We start from the raw sequence: 15,872 nt of genomic DNA on the forward strand, positions 1-15,872 counted from the left end.
CCAAGACCTTTAATTAGATGGGCCCCAATAGGAAGGAGATTTAAAAGGTACGTTTAGTTTAGCCCCTCTAGTTGCCCGTTAATATTTTCGATGGGTATTTTAGAAACTTTAATCTAAAATAGGGGTACGGGATAAACTTTACCTTTGGGAAATCGAATTAGGCGGTGGTTTCTTCAATTGCTCGGGGTTCTCAGCATAAAAGCCCTCGATTCATCGTCCTCCTCTCGCTGGGATCCTGCTGAGCCCTAACCCTAGTTGATTGCATACGAGGTTCTGCATCTTCACACTAACTGAGAATTTCTGATTGTTGCTTGAGTTGACCGTAGAATATCTCAGGATTAGGGTGGGAATTTAGGGCACTGGTATCCCAATAATTTTTTCGTCAAATTATTAAGTGATATTGATTTTTGTGAAACTTTGTGTTTTTTTTTACAAAATATCTTAACCAATATAAATCATATTGCAGCGTATTGAGTTTGTTTATAATCAGAAATCATGGAAGAAGGAGCGAATAATTTGACGAATCTTTCAGTTGCTTCAGTTGGAAGGTACCGCATTGAAGTTTCCATTGTTTTGGGTACCTGCTTACTATTTGAAACTTGCCCTGATTTTTTAATTAGAAGACTTCTTTGTGTCAAACAGAAAATGTTCTTTAATTCTTGAGATCAATCACAGTGGCATGTTGCAGGCAATAGATTTTATTTCCATACCTATATGCTTGCCCTTGGAATAAAATTGCTTGAATAAGGACAGCGTGGATTATGAAACTTGCGCTAGGTCAACAGTTGTATATCATTGTTCATTCCTAATTCACAATAGCCTTGTGAGCAGCCAACTTATTATTTTCTTGGTAAGTTTTACAGAACTGCCATAAACTGCCAGGGGTTTCATACAAATGTACGAACAATTATTTGCATTTTATTTTACAAACATTTTTATTTTTGTTTTACGAAACTACCGTGTTTTTTCAGATAAAGGCACTAAACTACGATGAGGTATGCAATATTGGCTGCTAACTACCCATGTTGTGTGAGTACTTCTATCATGCAGCCGTACCCTGACCAAACACTGTCACCTAGTTTGAACATTCCAAGAATATATACATACATTTATAAGACATATACTCAAATTACATAATACACGTTTTAAGTTAAAACTCTTGTCGGAGACTTCTTGAATGTATATCCTACACTTTACATCCATTTCCTGACAATTGTTGGAAAATCATTCCCTTCATTTTAGCTCATACTCAATTCCGAACTTTGACTTTAAAGTATCATTTGCATATCTAGTTCAAAATGAGTGATTTTCCTATATATGATCTACACAATAATATGTATGGGAATTCAAATCCTCATAAAATGTGAAACATTGATCTCCTGTAAATTATTAATTTCAATATAGCACACATATGCCCGCACCCAAACCTGCTTCCGCACCCGCATGCACACACGCACATGCACGCGCGCACACACACATATGTATTCCTGCGATACAGATAACTAGCATGGATTTTATTACACGTACGTGTCTCCATTCAACATAGATAACTACCGTGGACTTTCTGATTATGTGATATCTTTTTGCTGATTTGAAACTTGTTGTATATTTCTCTAATAAAAATAATTTATAACAAGTTTTTACTGAACTCTTGACACTGTAATTTTGTGAAATCACCCTTATTAATATTCAATTTTCAGTTGACCTACTTTAGTAGAAGGATTCTTTGTCTTTTAGATCCATCCATTCTATCTTTGACGACAGAAATGGTTAAGATATATACTGATTGGTGATTACTGACAGATAGTTATGACTTGTGTACATGCTCCTGCAAAGTACATTCTTATCTAAAGGCTTCATCTCAGTTTATCTAATCCCTCTTAAAATTCAATGGAATTTTGTTTCGTTATACATGCAGTAGAAGTTTAGCCCATCAAGTAAGTTGTTGTAATGTGTTTCACAGAGTGCCCTGTGAAGGAGAGATGTTTGGATCAGAGAGAAGCCTTTCCAGGGGAGCCTAGATGTGTTAACTGCGGACGTTATGGAGAATATATCTGTGATGAGACTGATGATGATGTCTGCAGTGTTGAATGCAAAATAGCTATTCTTGCTAGGATTGCCAATCGTCATAAGCCAAAAGCGAACCTCTCTCAATCTGTAGTTCGAGTACCCACCAAGGATGAGTGTTTTTATGTTAGAGATGACAATAGCTTTGGATCACAAAGTTTAACATTCAATCAGATTGAAACCTTGAGAAATAAAATTGGTATCTCTGTTAAGGGTGATTCAGTTCCTGCTCCCATCCTGTCTTTTTCTTCTTGTAATTTACCCGAGAAGCTCGAGAAAAATCTAGAAGCTGCTGGTTATGAAATACCTACTCCGGTTCAGATGCAGACCATACCTGCTGCATTGGGTAGCAAGAATTTGCTAGTTTCTGCAGACACCGGTTCTGGTAAAACTGCTGCATTTCTAATTCCTGTAGTTTCTCACTGTGTATATTTCCGCCAACAGAACCATGTAGACCCAAAGAAGCCTTTAGTGATTGTTCTTACACCCACCAGAGAGTTGTGTGCACAGGTAGAGGAGGCAGCCAAAGTTATTGGGAAGGGTCTACCTTTTAAAACTGCCCTTGTGGTTGGTGGAGATGCGATTGCTTCTCAAGTCTACAGGATTCAGAAGGGTGTGGAGTTGATTGTTGGAACACCTGGAAGGCTCATTGATCTCCTATATAAGCATGAGATTGAGCTTGATGATGTTTCTATCTTTGTTCTGGACGAGGTGGACTGCATGCTGCAACGAGGCTTTCGTGACCAGGTCATGCAGATCTTTCAAGCACTCTCACATCCTCAACTTCTAATGTTTTCAGCAACTATTTCTAAGGAGGTGGAGAAGATGGCAAGCTCAATGGCTAAAGACTTGATGTATGTATGGGCTGGGAATCGAAGCATACCCAGTAGTTCTGTTAAGCAAGTAGCCATATGGGTGGAGTCTAAACATAAAAAGCAGAAACTTTTCGAGATATTGTTGAGCAAGCAACATTTCAAGCCACCTGCAGTGGTGTTTGTGGCTTCAAGATTAGGAGCTGATCTTTTGTCTGAAGCAATAACAGTTACCACTCGATTGAAAGCTCTTTCTATTCACGGGGAGAAAGGGATGAAGGAGAGAAGGGAGAGTTTGAGGTTATTTTTGTTGGGGGAGGTCCCTGTTATTGTCTCCACTGGGGTTTTAGGCCGTGGGGTGGATCTTCTAAAAGTGCGACAGGTGATAATTTTTGACATGCCAAATTCCATGGAAGAGTATGTCCATCAGGTTGGTCGGGCATCTAGAATGGGAGTAGAGGGCATGGCAATTGTTTTTGTGAATGAGGAGGATAAGAAGCTTTTTAAGGAGCTCGTTCAGAATCTCAAGTCTGTGGGAGCTGCTATCCCAAGGGAGCTTGCAAATTCACGTTATTCATCAAGCACATGTGCATTTTCTGGACGACAGAAGCGGAGGAAATTTGGTTCTTCAGGATGACACGATCCATGATCAAAACATTGAAATTCTTTGTTGATGGAGTTTTAATTGTGCATAATATGGCTCGTGAGATATTTGATCATGGTTCATCTTATGGTCACTGGGAATAGCTGCAGATAGGGTGGAAAGGACGTTTAAATCTTTTTTCTTCGAATGTGTGCTTCAAACATGCATGACATGTTACCTGCCTCTTTGATCAAGCAGGTTAGAAGAGGTACATTTCTTGTCCCTTCCATAGCTTTCTGACTACAAATATGTCTCTTTCATAACATCTCAAGGTTTGTTGTGAACTGTGCATCTATAAATAGTTAAAGTTTGCATGTCTACTAAATTTATATTCTTCAATGTTACAATTTGCAGCTTATGGAATCAGAGTTGCTGCCAACTTTGAATGAAATAATAGTTTTGGGGAGCATTTCATTATTCTGGACCAGTGCTGCTGACTATTTTGCAGTGCATGAGAGTTCAGTTCTGAAGTTTACTTCTTGTTTGTTTAACACCTACCATTTTAGCTTTCGTGCACATTCTCAAGGAGATAATCCCCTGAGCTCAGGCTGCAGCTTTGGCTTGCATGATAAAATATGAATAGAAAACCCTGTTTTATGTCCTACTGTCACGAGTGCTTCAGAGTAAGATGTGGTTTTGCAGGGGAAAAAAAGATTTGTTTGTCTGAACATGTATATTTCTTATTGTTATTCTCTTTCTAAGTGTCTTATATCTATTTGTCATCTTGGCATAGGTGCATTAAAAATGATAGAAATACTATTCTGCATTCTTTCTGCAACCTATCCTCTTAATCAGGAAAACATGGACTAATTGATGGTTGAATCTAGAGGATATACTTCTGTGCAATGTTAGTGAATATTTTGGTGACAGATTGTTTTTCCTTTTGAGGGTCATATTTAATCAAGTCTTACAGCTGTTGTATCTATGATAATTGTAATTTGGCCTCATGAACTGTTCTTCCTTTTGCCATTAAGAATTGGGTTCTTCTTGGCAACATCTAATAAGGCTTATGAGACTGCTGAAGTTTCTTAGAGTTACAACTACCAATGTCTAAATGATCTGGTGAGCAGGGATGTAATCATGTAAAGCAGTAGGCTGTCGTATAGCTTAATCAAATTGGTACAAGGAAGTTCTTCCTTTTCTGACTAGTGGTTGGGGCTTTGTCTTAAAAGGCCAAAGGTTGATCATTGTCTATTGCATGCCTATTGTCTTCTAATTATTAGGCAATTGCAACATTTGTGCTATTCACCTGGATCTCGGAAGGGCCAGGTCTCGGAAGGTGGCCCACAGACCCCAATGTTTACTTGGTTGGTAGTTAGCTAAGGTTCCTTGCACCAAAAAAAGAAGGGCAGACAGAACATTTAGTGTTCTAAACCTTCTATTTCCAAGTATGTATAGTATTTGACTTGCTAGACAAGGTTCCTTGCACTGAAAAAGTAGGGCAGTCAAAACATTTAGTGTTTTAAACCTTCTGTTTCAAGTATGTATAGTATTTGACTTGCTCAAAGTTCCTACTTGATGCCTATAGCCATCTAGTTTCAACCTGGACCTTCTTAAACCCTGTACTCATTGGCTTTAAACTAATTTATGCCTCTATAAAGCAGATACAATTCTGAACTGCAACACATTCATATTGGAAACAGGTAGGCATCTGATATGCCATAAATGAAATATCAGGTGATTCTAAAGATTGGTGCGGATGTTCCACCACAGAGGTTATGGGTATTTTTATCTACTGTTACCAACAGGCTTGGTAGAACATCAAAGGTCTGTGGCTTTCTGGATACAGTTAATTTTTTTTTCTTTTTTGCTGAATGGTGGTGAGAAAATCAACAGAGAGATGCATTTAGATTGCTCATAATATATTCAATTGTTTCCTTGTCATTTGGTAATCTTTAACCCTTGTTCTTATTAAGAGTAATGATAATAGTATAAATTTTCTGTTGTAATTTTGTGGTGCATACACACACATATACATACATATATACATATATATACATATATATACACATATATTCATACATATATACATATATACGTATAGAGTAAAGCTTCTATAGACTTAAATGGATAGGAGCTATTTGTCCACCAACTTTTTTATCCATTGATTTTACATTAAGATTTGTGCTAGTATAGTAGTATATAATACAAATGAAGACACAAATCTCAAAAATAGCATTGATGCGTAGCACAAATCTCAAAACATAATGAAGGGATAAAAAGTTTGGTGGACAAGTGCTCCTATCCACTTAAGTTTATATATATATATATAATGGGAATTTTAGGGTTTATGTAAGGGATTTGGGAAATTTGGGGAAGAACAAAGATTTGGGAAAGCTAGGGTTTGGAAAATTAACAAGATATGACCACGAATCGCAACTCGGGCCTTGGCTTCACCACCATTGACTCAATCTTAAAGATCAAATCAATAACCCAAAGTTTCACAAATGAAACAAAATTTTCTTCAAATATTCATCGCCTTATTCCATAGAATTGACCTCTTTAAATAGGCCTTCAACAACTACAAGTTTACTCCCATATCCGATGTGGGACTAAAAAAAAAGAGCAAATACAATAAAGAGAATAAACGTAACATTAGCTAGACTCCAAGACTTCTCAAAATCAAAACCAAATATAAGCTGAAGCAAGACGACGACGGCGGCGAAAGTATGTGCGAAGTGGAGGCCGTGCGATGTCCTCATCAGTAGGTTTACAATACACAGAGTCTCCAATAGATCCGGAGCCAGGCGCTGCAGGTCCTCACGAGTAATCCATGTATCATCAGATTCAGGACGATCTTTCCAACGTACTAGATATCGTCTGCAACCACCATCTCGGGTTGAGATGATTTGATCATCTCGAATGCTATCAATCTGTTCAGCTGTAAATGGGACAAAAGTAGTAGGCAGTGGTGGCAATGGGGGTCTCTCAGGGAAAGGATCAGGGGTAGGCTCATCAAGATCCACAAGTGGATTTTCAGGGTTAAAAGGAGGACCTTTATAAGCTACCAAATCTGCAATATTAAATGTCGAACTAATTCCAAAATCTGGAGGTAAATCGATTACATAAGCATTTGAGTTAATTTTCTTGATAATCTTAAAAGGTCCAGCACTACGAGCATGTAATTTCTTGACGGCTCCCGGAGGAAACCGTTCCGGACGAATTCGGATCATTACATAATCACCTTCGTTAAACTCAAGATGTCTTCTATGTAAATCAGCATGGGACTTATATTGTTCATTGCTTTCTTGAATTTTCTTGTTGATTTCTTGATGCAAATCATGAATGTGTGATGCAAATGCAACTGCTGACTCGGACACCCTAGGATGATGCGACATGGGAATAAGGTCTATAGGCTTCCTAGGCTTGTAACCATGCACAACTTCAAATGGACTCATACCTACAGACCTATTGACTGAGCTATTGTATGCAAACTCTGCAGTGGATAACAGAAGATCCCAATTTCTTAAATTCTCACCAACCAAACAGCGCAAAAGATTGCCTAGATTCCTATTAACTACCTCAGTTTGACCATCAGTTTGGGGATGAAAAGCAGACGAATACTGAAGTTTAGTTCCCATCTTTTGCCATAGAGTTTTCCAAAAATAACTCATAAACTTTACATCCCTGTCAGATACAATGGTTTTGGGAAAACCATGCAATTTGACCACACCATCAAAGTAAATCCGAGCAATTTTGGACGCATCAGACGTTTTGTTGCATGGCAAGAAGTGAGCCATCTTTGAAAAAGCGATCCACAACTACAAAAATGGAGTCATGTTTTCTGATAGTTTTAGGAAGTCCCAACACGAAATCCATACTTACATCCTGCCAAGGACGATCTGGAACAGGGAGGGGTGTGTACAGGCCAGTATGTTGTTTACGTTGCTTCGCTAATTGGCAAGTGCGACATTGTCCTATTAACTTTGCAACATCTCTTTTAAGGCTTGGCCAGTAAAACAAAGTTTCCACCGCCTCTATAGTCTTTTCACGACCAAAATGACCAGCAAGGCCTCCTGCATGCAATTCCCAAACAAGATAATCTCTTAAAGAAGTACGCGGAATGCATAACTTGCGAAATCGAAATAAATAGCCATCTTGGAACAAAAAGCCATCTATCTCGGAAGTCACTCCTTTGAAAGAAACAAAAATCTCTCCAAAATCGGGGCATGATTCATACTCCCCTTTGATTCTTTCGAAACCCAATACCTCTGCACTCATGCGGTTTAGAAGACAAGCTCGACGACTGAGTGCATCAGCCACCTTGTTCTCAACTCCAGCCATATGTTTGAGGGTATAAGTGTAGTCTTGTAGAAATTCAACCCATCGAGCACGCCTGACATTGAGTTTCTTCTGAGAGTTAAGATACCGAAGGGCTTCATGGTCCGAATAAATAACAAATTCTTGTAGTAAAAGATAATGTCGCCAATGGCGCAATGATTGTACAACCGCATAGAACTCCTTATCGTAGGTAGAGTAGTTCAACTTAGCACCACTAAGTTTTTCACTAAAGTAGGCAATAGGGTGCTTCTCCTGGCTCAATACTCCACCTATACCAATGCCCGAGGCGTCACACGCGACCTCAAATACCTTAGAGAAATCAGGAAGTCTCATAACAGGTGCATCGGTCATTCGCTGCTTAATTTCTTTAAAAGCCGTGACAGCTTCTTCGGACCAATGAAATTCCTCTTTTTTTAGGCAATCCGTAATTGGGGCCATGATAGCACTAAACTCCTTGATAAAAGGCAATCCGTAATTGGGGCCATGATAGCACTAAACTCCTTGATAAATCGTCTGTAGAAAGTTACGAGCCCATGAAAACTTCTTACATCTCGGATACTCCGGGGCTCGGGCCACTCTACAATTGCGAAAGTTACGAGCCCATGAAAACTTCTTACATCTCGGATACTCCGGGGCTCGGGCCACTCTACAATTGCTTGAACCTTTTGAGGGTCAGCAGAAACTCCTTGAGAAGACACAACAAATCCTAAAAATATAACTTGGTCAGTCATGAAAACACATTTCTTGGGATTCGCAAATAACTTCTCTTTCCTCAAAGTGAGACATACTTGACTAAGATGGTCAATATGATGCTCCAACGATTTACTATAAATTAAGATATCATCAAAGTAAACGACCAAAAATTTACCCATAAAAGGTCGTAGTACCTGAGTCATAACTCGCATGAAGGTGCTGGGAGCATTTGTCAACCCAAAAGGCATGACCATCCACTCGTATAGACCATCTTTCGTCTTAAAAGCTGTCTTCCACTCATCCCCTGGACGAATCTTAATTTGATGGTAGCCACTCTTTAAATCAATTTTGGAAAATATGGTGGCTCCAGACATCATATCTAACATATCATCTAGTCTGGGAATAGGAAACCGATATTTCACGGTGATCTTATTGATTGCTCGACTATCAACACACATTCTCCATGAACCATCTTTCTTAGGGGTTAGTAATGCCGGCACAGCGCACGGGCTCAAACTCTCTTTAATGAACCCCTTAGTCAACAGTTCTTCAACTTGCCTCTTGAGTTCAGCATGTTCGATTGGATTCATTCTGTAATGAGGCAAGTTAGGAAGATTAGATCCTGGAACAAAATCTATAGCGTGTTGGAGGTCACGCATCGGGGGTAGAGCGTTTGGGAGTTCTTCCGGGAAAACATCTGCAAATTCCTTTAATATTGGAGTTACTGCAGAAGGAATTTGTTCTTGGGCGTTTTCGGTAATCTCCCTAGCAATAAGGACAACAACGGTAGACCCTTTAGCGACCTCTTTGTCCAGAGCCTTGGAGCTGATCAAATTTAGTCCTCTTTGACTGTTGGAAGAATCAGCCTGTTTAGGCGCAGATGGGGGGGCAGGTCGCGATGGAACTAACTTGATCCTCTTTCCATCATGGACAAATGAATGAGTGTTTGATCGTCCATAGATAGTGACATCTAGATCATATATCCAGGGTCTACCTAAAATAATGTGGCCAACATTCATAGCAACAATGTCACACCAAATCTTGTCTGAATAAGTAGCAAAGTGGATCGGGACGAGACATCGCTCTTTAACCTCAATGGATGCATTATTCACCCAAGACACTTTATATGGTTGAGGATGGGAAACAGGTTTCAATCCAAGTACAGTCACCATGTTGGAAGCGACGGCGTTGACACAACTCCCACTGTCAATTATGACTCGACAGTTCTTGTCATTGATTTTTGTGGTCGTGTGAAAAATTGTAGATTTACGCCAGTCTTCACTATCCTTAGGTTGAGCTAACGCACACCTCACAACACTAAGTCGACGGGAAAATTCGTTCACTTTGTTGATCGAGGGTGTGGGCACGCTCAAAAGACACCCTAAGATGGCATCGGCGGATTCATCCTCCCAAACATCTTCATCAGGATTGTGGACAATCTCTTCTAAGTCATCCTGGTCACTGTCCGATCGGGTCTCAACAATTAAAGTTCTTGTCTTACTAGGACACTGAGCAGCAATATGACCAAATCCTTGACACCTAAAACATCGAGTAGATTGACGGACACTGAGCAGCAATATGACCAAATCCTTGACACCTAAAACATCGAGTAGATTGAGCTGATCTAGATGACTCGCTGTAAGCTCCCTTGCCTTTATCATCTGGCTTCTGCGTGGAGGTACTAGGTCCAGTTCGGGATTGAGGCTGGGGCTAATTAAGTGGGGACTTAACAATGGTGCCCTTATTGATGTTATTCCCATAGTCTGTGCGTTTAGTGAAAGGAGAACCTTGTGATCGATCTAAATCTTGGACAAGTTGATAGGCTTGCTCTAAAGTGGAGATGTCTCGCACGAAGAGTTCACGCCTAAGATCTTCCCTAAGTCCTGAGCGAAATCTAGATAAGACTACAATGTCAGATTCATTCTCGCCACACCTAACCAGAAATTCATCAAATTTGGTGATGTACTCCGATACTGGCCGATTGCCTTGCGTCAAGCGCTGCCATTGGTCGAGCAAGCGTTGCTTATATGATACAGGCAAATATTTTTCTTGGAGTTTTAATTTCATCTCATCCCAAGTCTGTATGGGCTCTTGCCTCCTAAGAATCATCAGCTTCTCAACGTTAGACCAATATTGCCTAGCCTGATCTACTAGTTTCATTTTGGCAAATCGAATTCGTCTCTCATCGGACATTTTATACCAACCGAAATAGTGGTCCATGTCCGACATCCAGTCGATAAAAACCTGAGGATCTAACTGGCCTTCGAAAGTGGGTGCCTCTAGTTTCACGTACTTCAGATGCATCTCATCTGGGTCAAAAGGTGAATTGTCCCTAGGTGGGCGATTTCCAAAACGATTGGCGTGAGGATCTATGTATTCATGAGGTTGATGGGGATAATATTCGGTTCTAGATCCTTCTTCTTCATCATGTTCACGGGGCCTATCCGTCACTCGGTTTAAACGTTCCCTCTCTCTCAAATCCTGTTCCACGATGTCGAATCGTGCAGTTAAGGCTTCTATGGCTTTGGTAAGGCTTGTAAGGTTGGGATCCATCTCGGAATTAGGATCTGGGAGAGAATATTGTGTTCCACTACGGGTGCGCATGCAACAGATTAGTTTCTAGATGCAATCTAGATGATCTTAATAATCACGATGCAATGAATTGCTAACTAGTTTTGCCTAAATGCAATCTATCAAAACGCAAAATCAATGCTAACACCTAACATGATGCTAAATGATAATGTGGAATACGATAGAAAATGAGAAATCAACAAGGAGACCAATTCGCAATGTTCAATACGCTATCCCACGGTTTGTTACAACTTAGAACATCAATTATTTAACTTGTGATAATTATATCGACAACAAAATTCATGCTGATAATATTGAGCCGTAAGATTGCAACAAGATAATTAATCAAGCTAGATTTGGAAAAGTTCTAATTTAAAATCGAGATCTAGCACCAATAAAGGTAGAACAGATTCACACACTCACAAGTTTAGTGGACAGCCAACAATATTGATAGCACGCAAGATGAACCAATCTAAAAGTGATTGCAGCAAATTCCAGATCAATCAGAAAGATGTAGAATTGATGATAATAGAATTACCTTAATGAAGATTCACTAACAAACCTCTGAATGATGGTACTGCAGGCTGGCAGAGATCTGAGGCGAGCTGGACAATGGTGTGTGCGTCGAATGAATTGACGGAAGACGGCGAACTGGGTGGAGTTCGAGAGGATTCCCTGCTGCTCCGACGACTCTTAGGGTTGGATCTTTGCCGGCGAACTTCCAGTGGTTGGAGCTCCGGCGAAGGACGATCGGAAAAGGGATCCGATGCGAAGAAGGCGGCGACTGCGAAAGATCGGGTGAAGAAGACAGCTGCTTCGGCGAAGAAGGTGGCGACGACGAAGAAATCGATCCGATGTTGCGGTTGCTCGGTTCCGACGGAAATAACAACGGTGAGATGATCGTGAAGGATTGGGGGTCGACGAGAGAGGAAGTCGACGAGAGAGGCAGATCGGATCGAATCTGCAGATGGGGAGGAACTGGACGTTAACGGTGGTTGCTCGGTTGAAGGACGAAGAGGCAGAGGCAGTAGAGGGCGTCGGTTGTGGAGGAGGGGAAGAGGAGCGGGTTTTGGAGCCGTAGGAGACGGTGGAGTTCGCGATGGAGGAGAAGTAGGGCGGAGGCTTGTTCGGAATGGAGGAGCGGGACGCGCGGGGTCGGGAATCTGACGGTTGTGCTCGAGATCAGGACTGGGAAGGGGAAGAGTGGTGGACTGCGGTTTGGAGGTGGGGAAAAGAAAAGGTTGAGGAGGGTGGCGGCTGAAGAAAAGATTAGGGTTTTTTTTTTCTTGTTTCTTTTTTTTTGTTTTGTTTTTTTTTCTTGTTTCTTTTTTCTTTTTTCTTTTTTTTTGAAATAGAAGGCTGAGATGATCCCTCAAATTTCGAATTTTTTTTTTTTTTGCTACAAACTAAAAAAAAATAGACTGATGGAAGAACCTGAGATGGAGAAGAATCCGGTTGATCTACTTTGCTCTGATACCAAAATGATGCAGGACGATGGGAATTTTAGGGTTTATGTAAGGGATTTGGGAAATTTGGGGAAGAACAAAGATTTGAGAAAGCTAGGGTTCGAAAAATTAACAAGATGTGACCACGAATCGCAACCCGGGCCTTGGCTTCACCACCATTGACTCAATCTTAGAGATCAAATCAATAACCCAAAGTTTCACAAATGAAACAAAATTTTCTTCAAATATTCATCGCCTTATTCCATAGAATTGACCGATGTGGGACTAAAAAAAAGAGCAAATACAATAAAGAGAATAAACGTAACACTAGCTAGACTCCAAGCCTTCTCAAAATCAAAACCAAATATAAGCTGAAGCAAGACGACGACGGCGGCGAAAGTATGTGCGAAGTGGAGGCCGTGCGATGTCCTCATCAATTCCCCCGGGGTGGGAAGAACTCGACCCCGTCGAGTTAGGCTCCAACTGGCCCTCATAATACTCCAATAGATCCGGAGCCAGGCGCTGTAGGTCCTCACGAGTAATCCATGTATCATCAGATTCAGGACGATCTTTCCAACGTACTAGATATCGTCTGCAACCACCATCTCGGGTTGAGATGATTTGATCATCCCGAATGCTATCAATCTGTTCAGCTGTAAATGGGACAAAAGTAGTAGGCAGTGGTGGCAATGGGGGTCCCTCAAGGAAAGGATCAGGGGTAGGCTCATCAAGATCCACAAGTGGATTTTCAGGGTTAAAAGGAGGACCTTTATAAGCTACCAAATCTGCAATATTAAATGTCGAACTAATTCCAAAATCTGGAGGTAAATCGATTACATAAGCATTTGAGTTAATTTTCTTGATAATCTTAAAAGGTCCAGCACTACGAGCATGTAATTTCTTGACGGCTCCAGGAGGAAACCGTTCTGGGCGAATCCGGATCATTACATAATCACCTTCGTTAAACTCAAGATGTCTTCTATGTAAATCAGCATGGGACTTATATTGTTCATTGCTTTCTTGAATTTTCTTGTTGATTTCTTGATGCAAATCATGAATGTGTGATGCAAATGCAACTGCTGACTCGGACACCCTAGGATGATGCGACATGGGAATAAGGTCTATAGGCTTCCTAGGCTTGTAACCATGCACAACTTCAAATGGACTCATGCCTACAGACCTATTGACTGAGCTATTGTATGCAAACTCTGCAGTGGATAACAGAAGATCCCAATTTCTTAAATTCTCACCAACCAAACAGCGCAAAAGATTGCCTAGACTCCTATTAACTACCTCAGTTTGACCATCAGTTTGGGGATGAAAAGCAGACGAATACTGAAGTTTAGTTCCCATCTTGTGCCATAGAGTTTTCCAAAAATAACTCATAAACTTTACATCCCTGTCAGATACAATGGTTTTGGGCAAACCATGCAATTTGACCACACCATCAAAGTAGATCCGAGCAATTTTGGATGCATCAGACGTTTTGTTGCATGGCAAGAAGTGAGCCATCTTTGAAAAAGCGATCCACAACTACAAAAATGGAGTCATGTTTACTGATAGTCTTAGGAAGTCCTAACACGAAATCCATACTCACATCATGTCAGGGACGATCTGGAACAGGGAGAGGTGTGTACATACTAGTATTTTGTTTACGTTGCTTAGATAATTGGCAAGTGTGATATTATCCTATTAACTTTGCAACATTTCTTTTAAGGTTTGGCCAGTAAAACAAAGTTTTCACAGCCTCTATAGTCTTTTCATGACCAAAATGACCAGCAATGCCTCCTGCATGCAATTCCCAAATAAGATAATCTCTTAAATAAGTACGGGGAATGCATAACTTGCGAAATCGAAATAAATAGCCATCTTGGAACAAAAAGCCATCTATCTCGGAAGTCACTCCTTTTAAAGAAACAAAAATCTCTCCGAAGTCAGGGCATGATTCATACTCCCCTTTGATTCTTTCGAAACCCACTACCTCTCCACTCATGACCCACTACCTCTGCACTCATGCGGTTTAGAAGACAAGCTCGACGACTGAGTGCATCAGCCACCTTGTTCTCAACTCCAGCCATGTGTTTGAGGGTATAAGTGTAGTCTTGTAGAAATTCAACCCATCGAGCACGCCTGGCATTGAGTTTCTTCTGAGAGTTAAGATACCGAAGGGCTTCATGGTCCGAATAAATAACAAATTCTTGTGGTAAAAGATAATGTCGCCAATGGCGCAATGATTGTACAACCGCATAGAACTCCTTATCGTAGGTAGAGTAGTTCAGTTTAGCACCCTAAGTTTTTCAATAAAGTAGGCAATGGAGTGCTTCTCCTGGCTCAATACTCCACCCATACCAATACTGAGGCGTCACACGCGACCTCAAATACCTTAGAGAAATCAGGAAGTCTCATAACAGGTGCATCGGTCATTCGCTGCTTAATTTCTTTGAAAGTCGTGGCAGCTTCTTCGGACCAATGAAATTCCTCTTTTTTCAGGCAATCCGTAATTGGGGCCATGATAGCACTAAACTCCTTGATAAATCGTCTGTAGAAAGTTGCGAGCCCATGAAAACTTCTTACATCGCGTATACTCCGGGAATCGGGCCACTCTACAATTGCCTGAACCTTTTGAGGATCAGCAGAAACTCCTTGAGAAGACACAACAAATCCCAAAAATATAACTTGGTCAGTCATGAAAACACATTTCTTGGGATTTGCAAATAACTTCTCTTTCCTCAAAGTGAGACAGACTTGACTAAGATGGTCAATATGATGCTCCAACGATTTACTATAAATTAAGATATCATCAAAGTAAACGACCAAAAATTTACCCATAAAAGGTCGTAGTACCTGAGTCATAACTCGCATGAAGGTGCTGGGAGCATTTGTCAACCCAAAAGGCATGACCATCCACTCGTATAGACCATCTTTCGTCTTAAAAGCTGTCTTCCACTCATCCCCTGGACGAATCCTAATTTGATGGTAGCCACTTTTTAAATCAATTTTGGAAAATATGGTGGCTCCAGACATCATATCTAACATATCATCTAGTCTGGGAATAGGAAACCGATATTTCACGGTGATCTTATTGATTGCTCGACTATCAACACACATTCTCCATGAACCATCTTTCTTAGGGGTTAGTAATGCCGGCACAGCGCACGGGCTCAAACTCTCTTTAATGAACCCCTTAGTCAACAGTTCTTCAACCTGCCTCTTGAGTTCAGCATGTTCGGTTGGATTCATTCTGTAATGAGGCAAGTTGGGAAGATTAGATCCTGGAACAAAATCTATAGCGTGTTGGATGTCACGCATCGGGGGTAGAGCGTTTGGGAGTTCTTCCGGGAAAACATCTGCAAATTCCTT

At 40.7% G+C, this 15,872-nt stretch overlaps 1 protein-coding gene across 1 annotated transcript; it reads left to right on the forward strand.

Annotated features, from left to right (window-relative positions):
- LOC109838110 (DEAD-box ATP-dependent RNA helicase 41) lies at window positions 496-4,237 on the forward strand. Its single transcript, XM_020406581.1, has 3 exons — window positions 496-577; window positions 1,964-3,730; window positions 3,877-4,237. The coding sequence occupies exons 1-2, from the start codon at window positions 496-498 to the stop codon at window positions 3,514-3,516; spliced, it is 1,635 nt and encodes a 544-aa protein (XP_020262170.1). The 3' UTR covers window positions 3,517-3,730; window positions 3,877-4,237.

The sequence above is a fragment of the Asparagus officinalis genome, chromosome 1 (genome assembly GCF_001876935.1).
Source record: "Asparagus officinalis chromosome 1, Aspof.V1, whole genome shotgun sequence".
Lineage (NCBI taxonomy): Eukaryota > Viridiplantae > Streptophyta > Magnoliopsida > Asparagales > Asparagaceae > Asparagus > Asparagus officinalis.